The following is a 23,943-nucleotide window of genomic DNA, read 5'->3' as shown; positions in this document are numbered from 1 at the left end:
AAGAAATATGGATTTGTATTAGAAATTTGGCGGCATCAAATAAGTGCCCTACATTTAAGAAATCCCAGGTGTTGTGTCCTTGTGACACATATTCTCAGCAACTCTGAAATATGCAAGCTTAATAGAACAAAATCTATCAGAATTTTCAAAACCAGAGTATTTTAAAATCCTAAAATTGAATGTGTGCCTTATACCAGTGGTTCTTGAAGTGTGGTTCCCACCCCAGCAGCATCAGCCTCACCTGGAACTTGGTAGAAATGCGAATTCTCAGATCTCATCCCAGGTCAGATGAGGCCGACTCTTGGGTTGGAGCCCGGCAGCGAGTTTTACAGACCCTCTGGATGATTGCAGTACATACCCAATTTTGAAAACCACAGCAATTACCTGATTTTATATAACTACAGTATCTGCTGAGGATTTCTATTGAAACTAAGTTCCAAGTCAGCTGGGTGTTTGTCTTGATTCAGTGGTTTCATCCTTTTTTTTCCAGGACTGAGACTGAAGATATTATTCCTAGATCTTATATTCCCTAATAGTTTAACACACCTTTGAATAGACGCTTCGGGTATTAGAACTAGAGGGGGACGATTAGCCAGAACTTTTCATTTTGTAAACCAGAAAAACTGGCACCAGGGGAAGTAAAGTGATTTGTCTGTGTTCGTACAGACCTCGGAACTGGTGACTCCTAGATTTTTGTATGTATTTTTTTTTTCTTCTTTAAATTACAGACTATGTGTTTTTTCCAACTATCAAGGTAGGAAAAGGGGGGGACTGAGGTGCTACAGGCAACTAACCATCACCAAGGATAAGGAATACATTTATGATAGCCATGTGGGAACATAGTTAAGTCCTGCTGTCTCATTTGTTATACAAATGTGTGATTTTCCCTCAAGAATAATTAACAACTCATTACATAGCATGATCAATTCATAACACAAAATTTCATATTTACGATTTCTTATAATTCATAGTTTTAATATCTGTTTTAGATAGTCTATAATTATGTAACCTATTACTTCATATATTAATACGTTTTTAGATTGACAACGCACACTCATAATAATGGCCATTGTGAAGGTAGTGCCTGCTGCCCTAGCATGTGAGATAGATATATATATACGCTGCCAAGGGCTTGGTGACTTTTCTGTCCTAGCAGTTGTCCCCAAGCCTCTTGTCTCTGTGCACACGTCCGTGACTATTCACAGTGCTATTGAAAAACACTTGGTTTTCATTGTTACAAAGAAAAACTTGGAAAATATTTGCATTTTCTTAGAGTTCTCATGTTACTATCAAAAGCCTATATGAGTATTTTGTACCAAAACAAAATGTTGTAACAATGATGTATACTTATGACAATCTAGAATTCACATGTGAACTAATGAGAATCTAAGAAAAATTACTAAAAAAAATATAACCTGAGTGAACTGAATACATGTGAAGAAAGTGAGTAGTTTTTAGCATTTGAGAACTCCTTTTCTGTTTTATTTCTGTTTTGGGGAGGGTCACATTTTTTTATTTTTAAGGATATTACTTGAGATACGGAGAAATATAATAGTGGACCCAGCCTGCGGCCTGCTCTGATAGGTGACAGCTACTACATATTTCCTTCGTGGAGACTTCAACCTCTCTCTCCAAGGGACGAAGGGTTGGATGTACTTGATTTACTTGGAGAGGCAGTGAGGGGGAGGCTGAATTAGAGAAGTTGGATTCGCAGCTGAAGTTTACAAACAATAAATTCTAATCAACTAGGGGTCATCCTGTCCCATGATGTCACCGAAATAGAGCCATTAGTGTCTATTTGGATGCCTTAAATAATGGGAAAACAACTAGTTACCTTTCAGAAAAAGTTAATAATTTCAGAGTCTTCCTAACAGCTAATAGGTTGTGGCGAACTTGTCTCCACATAAATTATACCCTGAATGCAGTTGAAACTGGAAGGGTAGAAGGATGTCCCATGTCTGCTAAAGTGAGTTCAGTGAAACTTTGATTGACAAGGTATAACATGGGTCAAAGCATGAAATTGCCTGGATTGAGATATTGTATGTATTGCAACCTCATTGTCTCTATGAAGAGTCAGTATATTCCTTGAGAGTCTTCTCCGATCCAACATGACTCCTTTTTTTGTTGTTTTTAAGTTACTTTGCTTTGGCAGGAGTACAAAGAAAGCAATCTGGGGAAAAACATAAAGCAGATTTCTCCCTTTGACCTTATTAACTAACATTTTGCAAAACCTGTATACATTCTGTTTTTTTAAAAAAAGGGAGTGATATGTTCTCTTAAGAAGTACATTCTGTAACGCAGGCCTGTGTAAAGGCTTTTTCTCTTCATGCCATCTACTGGCACAATGTTGTTAGTACAACTTAAGTAAGTTAGAATCTGAGTCACTTACATTGCTGCTGTTTCAATTATTACACATACAGAAGTCTTCCTGAAAATTAAAGTGCTTCAATTCTAAAGGTTAATAGCAGGTTGTCTAATTTTAAGATGTAATCACATAACAGAAAATGGTTGACTAGTAATAGACTGTCCTGGGTGCTGTTTCAGATTTGTATATCCTGGTATGTCTACAGTACTCCAAGAAGAATAAATAATAAAGCTTTGACAAAATTACGTAAAAAATAAGTTACCTTTCCATCTTACTGTGAACTCTTTTGAAAAATGTGATGTTAATTAATTTATTCATCCAAAAATTATTTCTCAGTAACTCACCATATTATCAGGCACTGTGCTTGGGGATACAAAATACTCATAATTCCTAACCTACAGGAATTTTCTTTCTTGTCAAAGTATTTATTTATTTAGAGAGTAAGGTGTGTGCGTGTGTGCACAGGAGCAAGGGCAGGGCCAGTGGGAGAGGAAGAGAGAGGATCTTGAAGGGACTCCATGAGCTGAGGATGGAGCCCAACCTGGGGCTGAATCCCACCATCCTGAGACCATGACCCCAGCCGAGATCAAGAGTCCGGTGCCCAACCACCTGAGCCACCCAGGCGCCCCCAGGAATTTACATTTTTATTATACTTGAGCGAAATGTTGTGTTTTTTGCTTTTACATTTTTTTAGTCCCATGTTTTTCCAGTCTCCGCCTTAGCTATCTATCCATCTCATGTATAGACATGCACATAAGTGGTAATGCAATGAATGATGAATGCCTTATTTTGTCTCAGTAAATTCCCTGTACTTGCAACAGATTTTTTTTTTCCCAATCACCCTTCACCATGTTCCTAAAAAGTAGTTGGTACATTCAGCCTAGCGATTTTACAGCCAGGAGCTTAGAACTAAGAAGTATTTAAAATACGGCAGGAGTGGGGAGGGGAACTGGCCTGTAAAATGGGAATTTATTCCATTAGTTATCTTTCCTTTTCATTAAAGTACTGGAAAATACGGAAAAGCCAGTGCTGGATAGGCTGTGTACATTGAACATTCTTTCTAATATAAGAAAGGGGACTCTTAATATTCCCCTATGGGAACCCTTCTACTGTCTCCTCCTTACCTTCACAATAAAGGCTAAATACTAGAGGATAGGATGCAAATAAGATCTTGCTTATTTCGGTGGCTTTATTTCCCACCATTCTCCTTATTCTCACTCTGCAATCCAACCAAATTCAACAATTTGCATTTCTAACAATGCACCATGGGGCTTTCTACCCCGTTTCTCCTAATTCTTGACCCTTACTCCCACCATGGCCATCCTAAACCTGGATTTGTATCTGTTCTGGGTTTTCCCATAGACTCTGTGAAAACTCTCATTATAACACCTACTACTTCTTTCATGCTATGCAGATTTAAGATCCCCTTCTCTAGTTTGCCCAAGACCCAGCATTGGCTTATTTATCATTTTAAACCAATTGGTTAGCATAATTTCTGACATTTTTAAGATTTTATTTATTTATTTGACAGAGAGACAGCCAGTGAGAAAGGGAACACAAGCAGGGGAAGTGGGAGAGGAAGAAGCAGGCTCCCAGCAGAGGAGCCTGATGTGGGGCTCGATGCCACAACGCCGGGATCACGCCCTGAGCCGAAGGCAGATGCTTAACCACTGAGCCACCCAGGCACCCCTATAATTTCTGACATATTCTATGTACTCAAAAATTGTTACATGAGTGGATGGCATGGGAGACCTGTTCACTTGAGTCAGTTATTTTGAATTTTATTGATTTCTGTTTTTCAGAGTTCGTTATCTAGCCAAAGAAAATATAACCCACGACTCTGAGAGCCACACAGTCTCTTTTCTCCAGCCCAATGGTGCCATCTTTGAACCTTCACTTTCCGTTGGAACAGAGAATGACACTCTCACTGTTCTCAATCTGGCTGTGGCGGTGAGTAGACTAGACAAACAACCAAATTATTTGTTTTGAAATACTCTAGAACCGGCTATAGTTAATCTCATGATAGAACTATCATCAGATATTCTTTACCTTGTCATTTAAAAAAATATATATTCCTATGTCATTATTTTGAATGGAGATAAGGTCGTTTGGAAAGAAGACTAAATCAGAGCAACTGAATTGGAAGACCATTTAAAGTATATCATTAAAAAAAAAATGGGGTCTAACTTTAAATATCTCCTTGTGACTGGCACCGAGGCAGAGAAATGTAATCATCTAGGAATTAGACAAATTACATTTTTCATCCTGGCAAGATTGGGTAATAATTTTAAAGATAGTTAGGTTTTTTTTTTTCCCCTATTGAACTTAATTGTAGTATTTAATGCATCTATGTGTTACATACTAAACAGGTACTAAAATTGGTATCTCAAGCAGTGATTTTTTTTTTTTTTTTGTAGGCTGCAGCCCATCTCTATCCAAACGCATTTGTTCAAGTGGTACTCAATTCACTTATCAAAAAGTCAAAATCTTCTTTGTTTCAAAAAAGAACTGTGAGAGAGATCTTGTGGGGCTATACGGATCCGTTCTTGAGTTTGGTTCCATACCCTGTTTCCACAACAGTTGGTGTGTTTTATCCTGTGAGTACACAAACATGAATGTTGATTTTTTTTAATACTTTAATTGGATAAATACAATGGCATTGGTAATTTATAATTTTATAATTTAGTGTGTTTATACAATTTCTGATCTGGGAATAAATATCCTAATTTTTAAAAATCTGTATCTCAGATGGCTTTAGCTTTCCTGGTTGGAAAACTTATCTAAAACTTAATGAAATCTCAGCTTCTTCATTTTAAATTTAATTATTAAGTTTTCATTCTTTGAGAAATACACAGTTGCCTAAAATAGGTCATAGGCCAATAAAGCTTTGAATTCTGTTTTTGGTTTTGACTTCCCTTCTCAAAAAATCAAGTTTAATATATTTTTGTGTTAAATGGATTCATCTTATCATTCCTCCTTCTCCAGACCTCTTAAAATTTGTGTTAATATTAATTTAAAAGTTAGCCTACCTTTGCACACAATGAGGTGGACAAATCAGCAATGTCCTATTTTAATGCAGTTTGTCATGAAATACCAGTTTGCATGTTAAAGAAAAAGCCAACTCGGCCATGCACTTAGTTATAGCTTAAGGTTTTTTTTATATATAGGATTATAAATAGGACAAGCTAACTGTTACATTGGAATTTTGACTGTGAGCTGATTTGGCACTATATGTGGTATTAGTTATATTCTCCAATTCATTGCTATTATTTTAGTTTTAGATAGTGTTTAGGATTGCAAAGCTATAGGTCAATAAATATGAATGTAGAAAGCCTCAAAGGATCAGAGATTCTTACTATTTTTTTTTAACTCAAAAACTCGTAACTTTTTCTTTGGCTAATTTATAATTTAATTTCTTGACTAATTTTTAATTTTGTAGGCCTGATTTTTAGTATCCACTTAATAAAGATCATAACATTTAGAAAGAAAGAAAAAGACCATTGGAATATCTCTGGAAGTCTGTCCTTGTTCTCATAGGTATTTTTTTAATATCCCCTCACCTCAATATAATAAGAGTAGTGATCAAAATTGCCTTACTGGCTTAGCTAAGACAAAGAGTACTAGAGTTCGGATCATGTCAACTTCTGTTACTGGTTTTTCTTCCTTTGTTTCAACCTCTAGCACTTATTTCTAGGTGCCTTTTATATTCTTTTTTTTTTTTTTTAAGATTTTATTTATTTATTTCGACAGAGAGAGACAGCCAGTGAGAGAGGGAACACAAGCAGGGGGAGTGGGAGAGGAAGAAGCAGGCTCCCAGCGGAGGAGCCCGATGTGGGACTCGATCCTGGAACGCCAGGATCACGCCCTGAGCCGAAGGCAGCCGCCTAACGACTGCGCTACCCAGGCGCCCCTATATTCTATCTTTTTGAAATGTTTAGGACCAATACTTTGCAAACTTCATTTCCAACCATATAATTACAAACAACTAGGATCTGAAAACTGGGAAAGCGAGTTGCATATTTTATAACTTGGAAAATATGGCTTGTCCTGGAAGTAATTTCTTCTTGTACCTACCTTTTCAGTACAACAACACTGCAGATGGAGTTTATACAGTTTTCAGTGGGAGAGACAACATAAGCCAAGTTGCCATAATTGACACTTACAAAGGTAAAAGGTAAGTGTCCAGGTTAAGTGTGCATACGCCAAGGCAGGTGTGGTATTCATTGAACAACTGGTAAGGCACAGGCACCAACTGTGGTCCCGATTTGCCTGTATCTCAGCCCTGGAAATTTTGGTTCGGACAGGTGTTAAGCCTTTAGTTGTGACAGCCGGTCGCACCTAGCGTGTAGCCGCTGAGTATCAGCCCCACTTGAGAATTTGGTTTACCTTCACGCACAGGTTCTCTTACATAATGAGATCCAAAAGGAGTATTTCCAGCTCTGCTGCGTCGCCAGCACTGCAGGACACTCCTCCAGTTACGTAACCGCAAAGGAAAGGAAGCAAATCAATCCATCAGCTGATCAGCTAGCAGCTAGAAAAACATAGCTTGCTGGGTGTGTGGTACTTTTGTTACGAAGCATATCTAATAAAAATTGTTCATTTCACTGCATGACTTCATGTGTCTATAAAGATGAAAACAATCCATGCAAATGTTTTCATGGCGTTTCCCTTCAAAAATTTTTGAAAGAATGTTCTATGTTGATAAGTCAGAGTTTTTAAACGTTTATCAGTGCAAAAATGGAATTAGTACTTCAAGTATGGTTCTAAAATGGGCATATTAAACTTGAAAATAAAGACCGTGCCTCCTTTGAAGTAGTAATAGAATGCGATAGGTTCATGTAGTCATGATTTGCTTTTTTTCCCCTAGCTCCTGACTATTCATCTGCAGTATACAGAATTTCTCCTATGTGTAAAAAATAGAATCTCAGTAAGTGTCAGGGAAGAAAGTCCTTTTCTAATCAAAGTTAATAAATGTGCTTTAGACCAGTTATTTCCTGGTAAAGAATACAGTAGTCAAAATGGAAAGAGATGAAATGTTTTTATTAATACAAGTAGCCACTGCCTCACACCAAGTCCCTATCTAAAAATTGCATGCGGCCGTTACATATTCACTAAGGCAGGACTTGTTCTTCTACAGATTCCATAGAATCTCCATCTTTATATAGAAAAGTCTAGTGGAAGAAAACAAACACTTCTAAATGCTTATTTCAGGGGAAATAGCATCACTCTATATTGAGGAACACGAGCATTTCTGCCATTTCAATATTACGGAGACATTTTGAGGAGAGTTGCTAAGTGCTTCTAATCGGAGTGAGAATTCCACATCATTTTGAGATTATGACAAGATCAATTTAACTGATCATGGCAAGACTGAGCATGATTGCCAGCTTATTCTGTTTAAAAAAGAAGCAACAGCTTGCCTTTAGATGTCACTGGGTAATATGCTAACAGTGGGGAAAAGACGGGTTTTTCATCACCAGAAAGTGGCTGAGGATACAGAAAAGTTTTTACTACTACTGTTTGTATTGCTTCCAGATACATATACATGTATCAATCAATTCTTTTCTACTTGAATGCCAGCTTATACAGGCGGTTAAAAGGGAGAAAAGTATAAATTGATGATCTGCATGTTTCCAATCTCTTCAACATCACGCCCCTCTTCTCCTCCTCCCTCAGACTGAGCTTACGTCAGTTAACCCCTTATTTTTCTCCTATTTATTTTGAACACTCAGTACACTACGAAGTAGTCCATTTCTCCCCATGGGGGAAAAATTCTCCCGTAGGTAGAGATCTAAATTTCTGATGTGTTTCTCCATTTTCTTTCTTCATAAATGTTCTCTGAGTTATTTCAAATTAACATTTGGCAGTTTTTATTTTATATTATAGTCTGGCCCCTTAATGGTATTGAGCCCTTAACTGATCCCAACAAGATGGAACCTTCAAACAAAACATGGGCTCAATGATTTAGAACATTTCTTCAACTTACCATTTGTCACACATCTAATCTTTCTTATTTTAGTGGAAGTACTGAATCATAACAGATAAAGTAATGGGAGAAAGATGCTCTAGAAAAGAGAATGTTTGTTCACTTCCTTTCTTTTTATTCCTCAGGAATCTGTCCTATTGGCCAAGCTATTGTGACATGATTAATGGTACAGGTAAGGGCATGTATTTCATGGTAATAATCACAATGAACCCACCTCCCTCTGTCATACACATTCCACCGCTGTACCTCCAGTGTTGTGAAAGTTACGGGTAGGCATTTACTTATCGTCATAGCCATACAGCAAAATTCAGAGTCTCTATTGTTACATCAGCTTAGTAAATGTCTGTCTAATGTGATGGGATTTCTGAAGATTATCCTTGAGGATTAGCCTTTACTGCATGACTTGGGGAACATTTGTATGAAAGCTCGACTTCATGAACTACCTTTTTGACAACAGAAGTAAAGGGTTAAAAAGAGAGAAGTAGTTACTCTTCATATATTTTATAAATATTGTACAGATAATTTAAAATTGAAAGAATTTTAAAATGAAGATAATTACGAAAGGTAAAACGTACTTCCAAGTGGGATTTGAAGCTGAGGTAGAATCCGTGAACTTGCAAGACAGAGCCATCTCTTTTGAATAAGGTGGTCAGAGTGAAAGAAAAAAGAACAAAACTTACGGTTAGATGTCTCCTAACCATGAAAAACGTGTGCAAAAATGAACGTTCTGAATTAGAAGTGGGGGAAAAAAGAAAGTAGTGCGAACCTAGATTTTACAGCAGGGTTAGATCTGACTGCTTACTCTCCTTGAAGAAAAGCAAAAGCAAAGTATAGGTTGACCTATTAGTGTAAGGATTAAGGTTTTAAAAAGCAAATGGAAATCGAATACCATGAGGTAATTAAAAACCAGAGATGAGGAGAACTTTCAGCAATGCAGAAGCTGAGCAGAAGCGTGAGGTTTCCAAAGTTGGCGAGGTGGTACTCTCGAAGAAAACACTATAATAAAGATGAAGACAGTTAAATACAAAGTTATGTAAAGGGTACGGAATGAAAAGGAAACACAGGGAATATTTACTTTTCCAAAGGTATTGTTGAGTTTCACACATCTATTTAATTTTGTTACCGCTGTCTTATAGGAAAGGAACAGCAAAAACCTTGTTGAGTTTGCTTTGTACCAAATTTCAAGAAAGACCTAAGTAAAGCATTTCTGCAAATAAATTGTTAACTGCCCTAATGCTACTCACTCCCATAATTACATAAGCATAATATTTCAGACCTTAGATACAGAGAAATATATTGTACTGCTCCTAAATAGTAAAGGATTCTTTAGGGTTTAAGGAAAAAAAAACAAAAAAACCCCAAAAAACTATTAAACAATTCTGTCCAAAGGTAAGAAGTTTTAAAAGGACAGGTAAAGGATTCGATAATCACATCAGGCATAAAGTTAAAGCTATCTAAGAGGGAAATAGAAGGAAAACAAATTAGGATCAGACGTAGATTGGACAGGGCAGGGGACTCTGATGTGATCTCTGTGAGAGATTCTTGGTTTATGGCATTGGGGAAAATCGGCCAGCAAAATAAAAAAGGTTGTAATTTAAAAGTGCCTCTCTACCTTCTACAGTAAGAAGAGACATAAAATGAAAATATTGATATACATCTGAATTTTTTTTAAAAAAGTCAGCAATCTTGTAAGTTATTTCCCTGGCAATTGGGAATAATTATGGCATAATCTTTGATGATATTTCAGAAAATGAGTCTTAAAGCTTTTTAATATATTCCTTCCTTTAATGGTCATGGTGTTGGGAAGGCAGTTGTAGACAGTGTTCATTGAGTGACGTATCTGGGAAGTTCAAACTAACCTTGAAGATCCAATTCTCTCAAGGCCAGAATGAAATTTACTGTGCTCTTCTATTATATTTCACTCATTACAAGAGTATAAGTGAAATGTAACAAGATCACAAGGTTGAGGCATTTAACCAGAAAAAGAACCTGGATGCATAACTGAAAGATGGGTCTTCCTGTTTTCAACAAACACATTCAGTGTTGTGGCTCATTTTAGTGATACTAACTTGAGAAGCAAATGCAGGTGTTAATCTAGTTATTTCTTCATATATCCAGCGTGTGATGGATATGTTTTCCAAGCACTTGGAGAAAATTCTGGTTAGTGAGAGAATTTTCATAAATGATATGTAAAATATTAACCAGCCATTATAACGGACAGATGAAGGACTCACTCTCAGAAGTAAGAACAAATCTAACAGAAGCTCTAAGGGAACTTCCTAGCTAAGAAACTTCATAGTGAGAAAAGTGCCACCTACTGATGAGGCGGGGGATTTCAAAAACAAACACAATCACAATTTTCGTATGTGATTTTGCCATTATTTTTGTAAACTTTCATTTATTTTTAAAGAGTGGGAAGATTAAATATGAAATTAAATACCAATGAATATATAGTATACAGACTTATTGAATAGGGTAACTGCTAGGCACATGTTGATATTAAGGAAAGAAATTAAGAAATGTGCTTATGGAATTATGAATTGAAAGGTGCTGTAAATATAAAATACATATTGGAGTTTGTTAATTTTTATATTGATTACATGTTGAAATGATGGCCTTTGAGAGGTATTGGGTTAAATCAAATATACCCGTTTCTTTTTACTTTCTAAAAAATGGCTACTAAAGAATTTAAAAATTACATACACTGTTTGCCTTACATTTCTACTGATTGTATTGGAATAGAGATTTCTAGATTTTTCTAGGACACACATTACATCTAATCCCTTGTCACTGGCTTGATTTTTAAACAGATGCAGCCTCATTTCCACCTTTTATTGAGAAGACGCGAGTATTGCGTTTCTTTTCCTCTGACATTTGCAGGTAAGACAAAGACAACGAGGTAGCTCTGGGAGTCAGAAAGTTTTTTTCCCCAAGTGAAAAACCACAGACCTAAAGCTCATACTTAATAATGATGTTATCTGAGGGAAAAAAGTATACATAGGGAAATTTTTCTTGATTTATTCAGAATAAATACAATATGGTATTCATAATGTGCTTAACTTTTATAAAGCTGAAGGTTGCAGAAGGATCGTATACATAATGCAAATTATTTTTTCTCATTTTTAAGAATTATTTATTTATTTTTACTACACTAGACTATATTCAATAACAGTCATATCTAGAAGGGCATGCCCATCTTCCTATTGATGTCCCGAGAAGAGGATGCCATTGTCACAGAATGATGTTCATGTGCCCTATTGCTACTACAGCCTCTTAAAATCTGTGGCTCCCAGCAGATAGCACACAAGCATTGGAGCCCGCACCGGTCACTTCAGTCCTAGCTCTGTTCCTAAAGACTAGATTATGGGAAACATTTGAAATATCTCAAGATTGTCCTTCCCTGTAAAATTGAAGAGAGCAGTGTTTCTTTACATAAGGTTATGTGGGGATTAGAATATGTATTGAGCCCTAGCACATTGCCTAGGTGTTGGTGAGTCCTCCGTAAATGATACAGGCACTCAATAAATATTTCTCTCTCTCTCTCGATGGCATTATATATATGCATGCCATCTAAGAGCTTATATGCACATGCCCCGGTGAGTATGTGGCCTTCTCTCCAGGATTAAGTTTTGAAAGAAATTTTCATTGTATTTCATTTGAACTGAGCACAAATAAAAGATTTGAGGGAAGTCATATAAATATTTAATCTAATCTATAGAGGAAATTAACTATGAGAAATGTCTTCATTATAAATTCCCCTGGTAGTTCACAAGCAAAAATTGCTCGTAGAAACTTTTGAGAATAAAGGTAAAAGTAGTTCATACTCAGGTATTATGTCCTGGTATGCCTTGAAATTTCACAAGAATTTTCCTGCAAATTGAATGAGAATTTAAAATTCTAACAAGAGTATCCAATTTTTCTAAGTTAAAGCAAGAATATAAGAGGAAAAAAAAATCTCCAGAATGTGTAGTTCAGTTTCCTGGAATAAAACTGTTTCTTATCTGTGTTTAGGTCAATCTATGCTGTGTTTGGAGCTGAAGTTAATCTGAAAGGAATCCCTGTCTATAGATTTGTTCTTCCATCTGTGGCCTTTGCATCTCCACTTCAAAATCCAGATAACCATTGTTTCTGCACAGAAAAAGTTATCTCAAAAAATTGTACGTCATATGGTGTGCTAGACATTGGCAAATGCAAAGAAGGTGGGTAAATGTTCTGAGTATCACAGTCCATGATATAATTTGTAGTAGTGTTTAAAATGCAACCTTTACCCAAGATCTCTTTCCACCAAAAATTTAAAAATAAAGCGAGAAAACAATAGGCCAGAAAAAGTGGGGTGGTAGAAAAATGTTTTCATTTTGTTTGGTGTTTCAGGTCCAAATTCTGTTCCAGTGTTGTAAAACTTAGTTATTATTAGGTAACACCATACTGATATTTTCCCTGCTACTTTGGGAAATGTCTGTTTAGGTCCTTAGCACATTTTTAAAAATGGGTTGTATGGTGGTTTTCGTATTATTTTTTTTGAGTTCTATGAATTCATTGTATATTTTTGATATTAACTACATATTGGATATTGGTCTGTAACCATTGCATAGTTAACCCTTTCATTTTGTTTGTTTCCTGTGCTACTATCAGATAGCTGGTAAGATAAAAATAATTCCTAGAATACTTTGAGCATCCCATCTTATCCACATCTTCATTTTTCTAGCTTTTTCTTACCTAGAAATTGGTTAATAAAAATGTTTTAAGTAGGTCTTATTGACTTAAAAACAGTTTGGAGTCTGTCTTATTTAGCTCACCTCCTTCATATTGGGATGAATGTCAATAAAGAAAGAAAACCTCTTAAATTAATTCCCAGTTCACAGATACATTACTGCCTGAAACAGGAACATAAAGCTCAACTTTACATATTGAAAATTACCCCCTAAAAATTACCCCCTAAGGAAGAACACTAGACATTAACTGACTAGGATGATGCAGAAATTTGTATTTTATTTTTGTACAGTAGTAATCAGGTCATATAATTTCTTCCCCACTTTTACTTCCCCAGTGTTCAAGCCCAGCTATGCCTTCTTTTATGTAAAAAGTTATATTTATTTTTAAGTAAATATTTTCTGAATGGTATGTGAAATGAGGAAAATGATTTATCCCCAGATATGTCTTAAAATTTGTTTTCAGGAAAACCTGTGTACATTTCACTTCCTCATTTCCTACATGCAAGTCCTGATATTGGAGAACCTATTGAAGGCTTAAGTCCAAATGAAGAGGAACATAGCACATACTTAGATGTTGAACCTGTAAGCAAATATATTATTGATCTGATTTGTTTCATTAAATTGAAAGAAAAAATAAATTCTCTCCTTCTTAATCACATTTATTGAATCACGATCTTGATAAATTACTACTATTATTTCAGTGAAAATTACATTGATTTCTTTCTATTGTTGCTAATGAAATGTCAAGGTCATTAAACTTTATAGTTTTTCAGCATGTGGAACTTTGTAGGTCTTTTCAGTGGTTCATAAGTCAGGAATATCAATGATGGGAATGATTCTAAGTGGCTTAAAACAACTTGAGACGTATAAAATAAGCATAAAAGAGCAATTTATGGGGTACCTGGGTGGCTCAGGGGGTTAAGCCTCCAACTCTTGGTTTCTGCTCGGGTCATGATCTCATGCGTCCTGAATCAAGCCTGCCTCCGTGCTCAGTGGGGAGTCCACTTGAAGATTTTCTCCCTTTGCCCCTCTACTCACACACTCTCTAAAATAAATAATTTTTTTTTAAAAAGTAATTTGTAACTGTAAATATTGCTTACCTGAAGAGATACTGTGTATTATGAGGAATGAAAAGAGATTTTATGGGTAAATGTGAATATAGGGCAAGATCTATTTTATACTTAGTATCAAGAAAAATCAATAAAGATTCCTATAACTCAAATTTTAGTGGTCATGTATCAGTTTAAATAATGACAGAACTAGTATTATAATTAAACTTATGACACATCAGTTCTAAGAGAATATACATTTGATGATGCATAGTTCAGGAATCTATATGAGCTCTGTGTTTCAGTATTTTGTTAATTACCCAACACCAGTTTTGGTAGATATCACAAATCTAACTAAAACCTTGACATTTGGTTGGGCAAAGAAGTGGTGTATGCGTGTACATGCATGCATATACATACCGCATGTACATGTGTAATTATAGTTATATGTTTAACGTGTCAAGTTTCAAGTAGTACAGTTTAATCAAATACTATATAACAATAAAAGTTTGGGATTTTTTTTTAAAGTTAGTAACTGTTTTTTCTCTTTTTAGATAACTGGATTCACTTTACGATTCGCAAAACGGCTACAAATCAACCTATTGGTCAAGCCAGCAAAAAAAATTGAGTGAGTCTCTTAAGTTTATGGTTACCTGATTTTTAGTATTTTCTTGTAAGAATGTGAGTCTATTAAAGTAAATGGAAAGAATACAAAATTTCAACTTCTCTTTGGCTTAAGGTCATTAAATGTTTATTTGTAAGTTAGAATTATGTCTAGTGTTTACTGAAATGGTAACTACACATATTTTGGAATATTTGGTGGTATCTCTCATTTTGTTAGCTGTCCAAATATTTCTGTGACCGGTTTCTGGAATTCCTATTTTACTTTCCTGGGTAGAATTTGAGGAAAGAGAAAATCTGTGCTTAGAAAAAGTCCATCTAATTAGAAATCGGTGTTAGTCTGATTTGTAAGAGTGAAAGGTGTCTGAGAAACAATCACATTAACATTTAAATGATTTATTGCAAGGAACAAAATCAAAGAACTTAACCAAGCAGCTGATTTCTGAACACATATTTACACTAGTACTTACTGAAATTTCTGTTGCATATGGGTAATATATTAGTATGTATTTTGTATATTACAGCGTATTAAAGAATCTGAAGCGAAACTATATCGTGCCTGTTCTTTGGCTTAATGAGGTTAGTTTTTTTTTTTCTCTCTCAGTCATTAAAAGCGGTAAACTTCTGTGTATATAAAAAAAGCTTTTGGTGTCTCAAAACTGAAAATGTATGTATAGTAATTGAAGTTGTATGTCTTCATTGCCCATATAGATGAGTATATATATTATTACTATTTGAGAAGACCCAACCAAACAGAAATACCAAATTTGCGTTACTTTCAATGTTTTTCTTTTAGAAAGTCAAAGCACTTTCTATCACTTTTTATTATTTTCAAAATGCATCTTTTAAGCACTCTTTCTTGCCACAGTGCTTGTTTTTGGAAAGAGTCATATGTACATGGAACACCAAATAACTCGAGGCTTGGTGAATATTACAGTGCTAATAAAAGTTAACCAAGCGCATAAAGACCCAGTTAGAGCAGGTGTAGGCAGTCTATCCTATTGCCTGATGAGATATTTTTAGTGTAAACCATGGAATTAATTAGCCCCAGAATTAGGAAATGCAGTACATAAAACTTGAGAGGGACTGAAACTGTTGACCCTTGACGCTTCCCTCTGTCAATAGGAAACATCTGTTGGAAAATTGTGGACTATGTTAGTAAGGCCATTCTGAAGATCAATGAAGTTTACTTAGTATGTTCAATAGTGCTATATTACATGTTCAAAGGGAGGGGGATTATATTTCACTAAGTATGTTGCCTTCTTTGATGTGCAAAGTGAATTCTATTGGCTTGTCTTAAAGATACAGATGACTAACACTTACGCAAGTGTTTGGAGAAAAGAGTGCTATGTAAATGGAAGGTGGTTAAGTATTATGCTCCACTAATTTACTCAGTGCTAATTGTTAATCTGGTTACAGACTGGTACCGTTGGTGATGACAAGGCAGAAAAATTCAGAAAACAAGTGACTGGAAAAATAAACCTCCTTGGCCTGGTAGAAATTATCTTACTCAGTGTTGGTGTGGTGATGTTTGTTGCTTTTATGATTTCATACTGTGCATGCAGATCAAAGAAAGTAAAATAAGTAAGTATATACCAAAAATTATATATTGCTTTGGTAACATTAGTTTACATACTACTTGTTTTCATTTTACCGAAGAAGGGTTAGAAATTAGGCTGCAAACATTTCTAGACTTGTCTAGCCTACTATCATTTTTAATGTATCCTCCGAGTTTTGAGATGTCTAAATTAAAACAAGCGAAGATTGAACAAGTAAATGTGGTGTATGAATATTAAGATTACTGCATTACCTCAAGTTCTGGGAGGAATGAAAAGATGAAATTATCACCTTTGAAAAGTTAATATGAATATACCTTTATTCTGACTTTTCATTTCTTGATTATTTCTCTCTAGTTATAAAAAAAAAGTAATTAATAAAGCATTGCCTAGAGAGGGTTATGCAAGATTGAAATTCTTAAGGGAAAAAATAAAAATTAAGCTAGAAATTAATAAAAACTAAAAAACACTAAAGTAAAATGAAAACTGTTAATATAAAAACAGAATTGCTGCACATAGATACGCTGGCCATGCTGGTCTAAAATTATGGTGTGTACCCCAGATGTTTACTGTGGAAGCCCCAGTGAGTGATTAAAATGCATCCTTTGAATCTGAATATAACAGTACAAAAGAATAAATTACTAAGTTTAGAGGAAAAATCTGTTAGATTTTTAATTAATTTCTTCAATTAAAGAAATATCCTTAAGCATCAGTTTTGAATATTACAGAAATTATGTCTTTGGGTAGATTTGTAAACACTGAAAAAAATGAGATGAATGTACAAGAGGGAATAAAGATGGTGGCTCTAACATGTGGTTTTACTCAATGGATCACAGATTAAGCCAATAGTTCTTTCAAAAGCAATTGTATAAATGAAAGATGGCCTGAAGGGACAGCAAAAAGTGGTTTAATTAGTTTCCACTCTTCATCTGGCCATTCTTGGGAGTCAAAAAGTAGCCTTCCATGGTTGGAAATACATACTGCCTTATCCATAACGTCCATCTGAGAACTTTTCTTTGTCATTTGAAAAATTAGACCAAATAATAGAAAGTATGATATCTTACATATGTATTACCTATTTTTCCACTGCTTTCTGATGATAAGTAGTAACAATAGAACATTCTTCTATTTTACAGGCAATAAATGAGTTTTTACCTTTATGTACCAGCTACGTCAGGACCTTTGTTACTATTGGCCTACAAAAATTTTTACAAAACACACCTTATCTTCTAGTCAAAGAAATGGTGGCATTACTTTTTGCACCAAGCAGCAGCACATTTCTAAAGGTTTTAAGATGTTGGTAAAATCCATGCTTTGAACACAAAACCGGAACCTTTTAAAATTCATCATGTGCACAATCAAATTGATTTCAGTTTCTGTAGACCTGGCTCAAGCATAAATACTGATTCACTAACTGGTTCCCTGGTGGCAAATTCAGCAGAGTGGACATTCTCAACAAATCTTGGACCCTGAACTCCTGTCTTCAAGGGAAAAACATCAATGACCCTGTTCAGTTGCAACAGACTGACCCCAGGACTGTCAGTACATCACAGTTCACGAGCACCAACTATTTTGAAAGACATTTAAGAATGGAAAGTAAAATTATATATTACTCAAGGTTCTTTCTTTCTCTTTGGAATCCTTTGTACAGCAACAGCAGGCTTTGTAACCATTTTCTTACTGCGTAACAATATGGGCTTATATTTTGTCACTGTTTATGCAAATGGACATCATTGGTAGCACATTTTGGCTCTTTGTGTTTAAGGACTTTGTCATCTTCCACGTTCTGCAGCTTTTCTTTCTACTCAGTTACATACAACATGCTTGGCAACCTCAGAGTGCTGTGCTAGGTATTAAGAGATGTAAATGATAATAAAGGAATTGTATGAAAGATTATCAGGAATACAATGTGCATTAACAGTTATTTGTTGTAATAGCTCTTGCTTTCATAGTCACCTCAGAACGGTCTGAACCAGTAAAATATGTTCTTCCTCAAATTCCTGTGCTTTGTATGGCTCTTCTTGTGTCAGAAAACATGTACCCTAGTTTTCCGTAAGAAGTATTCTATCTGAATCTCTAGTTTTCTGAATTCAATCATGACCACTTTCTCCTAGGCTAAGTTTTTAAGCCCATCTGAGGAAAAGCAAAAGAGACACTTGGTTTCATCCTTTACAGTAGCAGAACGTCAATCCAGAGCTTAAGGATTTTTCCTTTCTATTAGGAGACCTACTGTTAGGTAATCCTTCCTGCTTTCTTTAGCAAGGGTTCACTTACTGCAGAGAGCACTAGTCCTCCCAGAAAACTTTTCACAGAAAGGGAAAATGGACCACATTCTGTCTTGTGTTTTATACACAGTGATTTATAGGACAAAGTAGTAGTAACTGGTTTGGATACTAAAATAATTAATAACCTGTTTTCCTCACATTACTACTGATTTAGTGTCTTTACATTTAGTTGAGGGGGATGGAGGAGGGGGTGTCCCTGTAAGATACATGTAAGAAGAGATTCTAGACATCTGATACTTAAAAGTTGATGTGGTGATCTAAGAGATAGATGGAGGAAATTGAATTCTTGAGCTAAGTGGGATTGAAGAATTGGATGAAAAACTATGTATCCAAGCAATGATTCAGACTTCATAATCTTTATATAGAAAATCAATCACACCACTTAGGAAAAAAGATTTTCACTTACGTGTCTTTAGTATTGTTTAAATGCAATCTTTATCATTACTCAACATTTTCTTTAAATTCTATAAACTATTCATAAGAGGAAAGACAATACATATGCAAAGGTAAGTAAATTATATTAAAAATACCCTATAGAAAAGACAATACTTTCTTTAAAGAATTGGAGATAGATATTTTATAAGAAAAATAGGTTTGGATGTGTGTGTGCATGCTCATATGTGTGCTAAGATTTAATATGTGTATTAAATGTGTGACTTGTATGGTGTTCAAGGAGGGAAAATGTTTGAATACCTACAACTGTGCATTGGTAAATTTGTATGCTGTATTCCATAGGAAAACTACCATTTGGTAGAGAGGCACATTTGCATTCCAAACTATCTTAACCATCACACAAATGATAGTTATTGTTGATACCTTAAGTTTGAAAATCTGTACCATCTGCAAAGGGGTTGACATAAGTTAGAGAATCTACATTTCAAAATGGGTTAATGCTCATTGTTACTGACAAGTGCATAAAAAAAAAATGAAGCTATAGACAAATTGGTTATCCCTGAAAATTCACTGTGAAAGTACTGGATATTTGTGTTGCATTTGTGCATTTGCAATACTCTGCCAGTCTTTTAACCCATTATCAGTGTCAGAGCTACACAATAATTACAACTGAAGTAAAGGCAGAGGGAGAGCTCAAAGATGATCTCCATTATCATGTTCCCTGAGAACACCTCTAGGCTCCTAGAAGTGCGTCAAACCTAAAGCCTGTCCCTCAGACCGAATCTCCTGGACAAGCAAATTGGCCTCTTAGATAAACTGGATTATGTTTCAGTCTGCTGTCTGTGCAATGCTCTGGGAGTGGTAATGTATCAAGAACTGTCCCCGATTGTTTTGATCCTATGGGATTCAGGAACATAAGCTCCCTCGGACATGAGAGCCAAGTAATCGAAGGGTGTTTTCTGGGCAGCAGCTGCAGAAATCAGAGCACCAAATTTGTGTAAAAGCTTCCCTCTGGGAGCTACTGACACTCAGAGCATAGCAAGGAGCTAGAAATCGGTGTCTATTGGCTGGAGCAAGGCAGAGAGCACAAAGATGGCACCTGCTAGCTTCTGTCCCTGGAGAGTATCTTAACAGGCCGCTAGAACTATGTTAAAATTCATCTGGAGATTTGATGACTGCTGTCCAGGGGACACCTAGATTTCCTGGCCCTAGTGGCCAGCAGGGCATACGTTTGTAGTTCTGCAAGACTGTGTCCACTTTCATACTTTAAAAGCTGCTGTCTGAAGGTCCGGGTCCAGTCAGCCTGAATAGAGATGCGTACTGAGATCCTCCTCTTTGGGACACTGACCTTAGTATAGCTTCATCTACTGGGGGTCGTTAAAATAAAGTAGGCTGCTTGGAAAATCACAAAGACTTGAGAGACAACCAAGAGCTAGGGCACAGCTGAATAATAAGGCTCATCTACAGGAGGAAACTCGTTCAAGACTTAAAATGAAGAAACTATGTTCCAAAAAAATAAAACTTCAGGGAAAAAAAAAACCCTTCATATAAATAATTTACCTGATAAAGAATTCAAAGAAATTGTAAAGATACTCAAAAGACCAACAAGAATGGATGAACACAGCAAACTTCAACAAAGAGAATATATAAGTATTGAACAGAAGGTACAGAGCTGAAGAATAAATAACTGTACTGAAAGTAAATGGGAGGGGTTCAGCAGAATACTAGGAGACAAGCTGAAACAGAAGAAAGGATCAAAGAACTCAAGACACAGCAGAGGAACTTACCCAATCAGAACAGCAAAAAAAAAAAAAAAAAAAAAAAAAAAAAGTGAAAATAGCTTAAAGGACTTAAGGAAAACATCAAGCAGGCTAATGTTTGCATTAAAGGGGGCCCAAAAGATACAGACGTAGTGAAGAGAAGGGCCATATGCACCCCGATGTTCATAGCAGCATTGTCCACAATAGCTAAATCATGGAAGGAGCCAAGATGCCCTTCAACAGATGACTGGATTATGAAGATGTGGTCCATATATACAATGGAATATTACTCAGCTATCAAAAAGGACAATTCCTCAACATTTGCTGCAACATGGACGGCACTGGAGGAGATAATGCTAAGTGAAATAAGCCAAGCAGAGAAAGACAATTATCATATGGTTTCTCTCATCTATGGAACATAAGAACTAGGAAGATCGGTAGGAGAAGAAAGGGGAGGGTAATCAGAAGGGGGAATGAAGCATGAGAGACTATGGACTATGAGAAACAAACTGAGGGCTTCAGAGGGGAGGGGAATGGGGGAATGGGATAGACCGGTGATGGGTAGTAAGGAGGGCACGTATTGCATGGTGCACTGGGTGTTATACGCAACTAATGAATCATCAAACTTTACATCAAAAACCAGCTATGTACTGTATGGTGAATAACATAATAAAAATATTATGAAAAAAAAATAAAGGGGGCCCAGAGGAAAGGAGAGAGAGAAAAGATGGAAAACTTATTTAAAGAAATAAAGGCTTAAAACTTCCCTAACCTAGGGAAGAAAATAGACATCTAGATCCAGGAAGCCCATAAAATTCCAAATAAGATGAACCCAAGGAGAGCCTCACTGAGATACATTATAATTAAATGTTAAAAAGTTTAAGACAATGAGAGAACCCTTAAAGCAGAAAGAAAAAACGACTTGTTACACACAAGGGAACCTCCCCATAAGGTTATTAGAATTTTCAGCAGAACCTTGCAGGCTAAAATACGGTCGCAGAATATATTCAAAGTGCTCTAAAAAAAAAAAAAAAATCCCAACCAAGAACACTCTAAAGGAGTTCATCACCACTAAACTGGCCTTATAAAAAATTTCAGAGGGACTTCAATATGAAAAGAAAGCAGGCTAATAACAAAATATTTGAAAGTATAAATCACACAGATAAACAAATGTAAAGGTAATGGATTAATCTACTAAAGCTAGTATAAAGGTTAAAAGACTGCAGGAAAAAAACTATATAAACTACTTGAGGGTCACACAAGATTAAAAAAAAATGTAAAATGTGATGCCAAAAAGCAAAAATGTGGAGCTTTGAAAATGCATTCTTACTTAAGTTCTTACCAACTTAAGCTGTTACAAGTTTTTCTATGTGTCAATGATAACCACAAAGCAAAAACCTCTAGTAGATACACAAAAAAATAAATTTAAACTTACCATTCTGAATTCACAACAGAAGGTAAGAGAAGGTGTGGAGAACCACAAAACAGACAGAAAACAATGAACAAAATGGCAAAAATATATTCCTATCAGTAAATACTTCAAATGTATATGGACTAAATTTTATTATCATAAAAGAGTGACTGAGGGGATTTAAAAAATGAAAACAAGGGAGAAGATGGCAGAGGAGTAGGGGTCCCTGGATAGGTACCAGACCATCCTGAAAACCCACAAAATCAGCCTGAGATGCAGGAAGATGCATCTGGATCTCTACACATGAACATCTCCAGCGCTGAGTATTGAGGTACGAAGCGGGGAGCCGTGAAACTGTGCACAGATATCAGAAGATAAACGGAAGGGGGAGGGAGCCACTGCGTTCGGGCGCCGGGAAGCGGTAGCCACCTGCACGGGGGAGCGGGCGGACTAGAGGACTGGCACCCGTGAGAGAGCGGACTGAGACCGTGAGCCGGGGAACATGCGTGCAAGGAGACTGAAAACCGGAGCTCCGGTGCGCTCACTCGAACTAGACTGATACCGGGAGCTCGGGAGCACGCACGCAACCTGACTGAAAACCAGCGCTCCGGAGTGCGGAGTTCCACGCGAACCTCACTGAAACAGGGAGCTCGGGAGCGTGTGTGGGAACCAGGTGGCTGACGGTGTTAGAAACACAAAGGAAAGAGACACGCCGGCCCTGGAAGTGAGGGCTGGGACACTGGCTGTGGGGCGCACATCCCGGGATGCTGTAGGGTTTTTAGCAGCACCAACAGAAACAGAGTTAAAGAGGCCAGGAGAGCTGCAATCTCTCTGTCCTGATGCAGAGGCTGGAATTTGGCCACTGCTGCTCTCTCAGAAGAGGCACAGCAGACCGCCAGGGAAAGCCACCAGAGAACAAAAGCCCGGAAATACCAGCTCACTTTGTGCCCATCCCTATCCCCCCCTGCAGGGGACAGGGAGACTCTGCCCAAACAGGGTTGCCTGAGTATCAGCACGGCAGGCCCCTCCGCCAGGAGGCAGGCTGAGAAATGAAGAAGCCCACAACCCTAAGGCCCCTATAAAACAAGAGCACGCTGCCTGTGGCACCCTTGTGTGGCCGTTCATACAAGTCCTTATTTAGAGAACCTCTCCTCATCAGAATGATGAGAAGGAAAAATCCCCCTCAGAAAAGAAAAGATAATGAGTCTGTGGCCTCTGCCACAGAGCTGATGGATATAGATATAACCAAATTATCAGAAAAGGAGTTTGGAATAACAATGGGCAAGATGAAGTGTAGACTTGAAAAAAATATTAAAGAAAATATTAACGAGAATATAGAATTTCTAAGGGCGGAAATGAGAGCGAATCTGGCAGAAATTAAAAATGCTATGAATCAAATGCAGTCAAAACTAGATGCTCTGACGGCCAGGGTAAATGAGGCAGAACGAATTAGTGAATTGGAGGATGGGATGGTAGAAGAGAAAGCTAAAACAGAAACTTGGCTCAAAAAATTCCAATCTCAAGAATGTAGGTTATGGGAGATTACTGACTCAATGAAACGATCCAATGTCAGAATCATCGGCATCCCCAAGGGGGTGGAGTAACAGAGAGGTCTAGAAGAGATATTTGAACAAATTGTAGCTGAAAACTTCCCTAATCTGGCAAAGGAAACAAGCATTCGTGTCCAAGAGGCAGAGAGGACCCCTCCCAAGCTCAACCATGACAAACCTATGCCACGTCACGTCATAGTGCATTTCGCAAATATTAGATCCAAGGATACAGTATTGAAAGTGGCCAGGGTGAAG

At 36.6% G+C, this 23,943-nt stretch overlaps 1 protein-coding gene across 6 annotated transcripts in view; it reads left to right on the top strand.

Moving 5' to 3' along the window:
* Positions 1-18,286, top strand: part of CD36 (CD36 molecule (CD36 blood group)) — a 74,695-nt gene extending 56,409 nt beyond the window's left edge. For all 6 annotated transcript variants that reach the window (XM_045793382.2, XM_045793384.2, XM_045793380.2 and 3 more), the window contains exons 5-15: positions 4,168-4,315; positions 4,783-4,962; positions 6,448-6,539; positions 8,477-8,523; positions 11,162-11,231; positions 12,363-12,550; positions 13,527-13,645; positions 14,667-14,740; positions 15,258-15,312; positions 16,153-16,317; positions 17,426-18,286. In XM_045793382.2, the coding sequence (XP_045649338.2) occupies positions 4,168-4,315; positions 4,783-4,962; positions 6,448-6,539; positions 8,477-8,523; positions 11,162-11,231; positions 12,363-12,550; positions 13,527-13,645; positions 14,667-14,740; positions 15,258-15,312; positions 16,153-16,317 (1,138 nt within the window). In that variant the 3' untranslated portion in view covers positions 17,426-18,286. The remainder of the gene's footprint in view (positions 1-4,167; positions 4,316-4,782; positions 4,963-6,447; positions 6,540-8,476; positions 8,524-11,161; positions 11,232-12,362; positions 12,551-13,526; positions 13,646-14,666; positions 14,741-15,257; positions 15,313-16,152; positions 16,318-17,425) is intronic.
* The last annotated feature ends 5,657 nt before the right edge of the window (positions 18,287-23,943 follow it).

The sequence above is a fragment of the Ursus americanus genome, chromosome 3, assembly GCF_024610735.1.
Source record: "Ursus americanus isolate L20-20 chromosome 3, mUrsAme1.1.p, whole genome shotgun sequence".
NCBI lineage: Eukaryota > Metazoa > Chordata > Mammalia > Carnivora > Ursidae > Ursus > Ursus americanus.
Note: the sequence above shows the minus strand (reverse complement) of the source record. Positions and strands in the feature narration are given on the sequence as shown.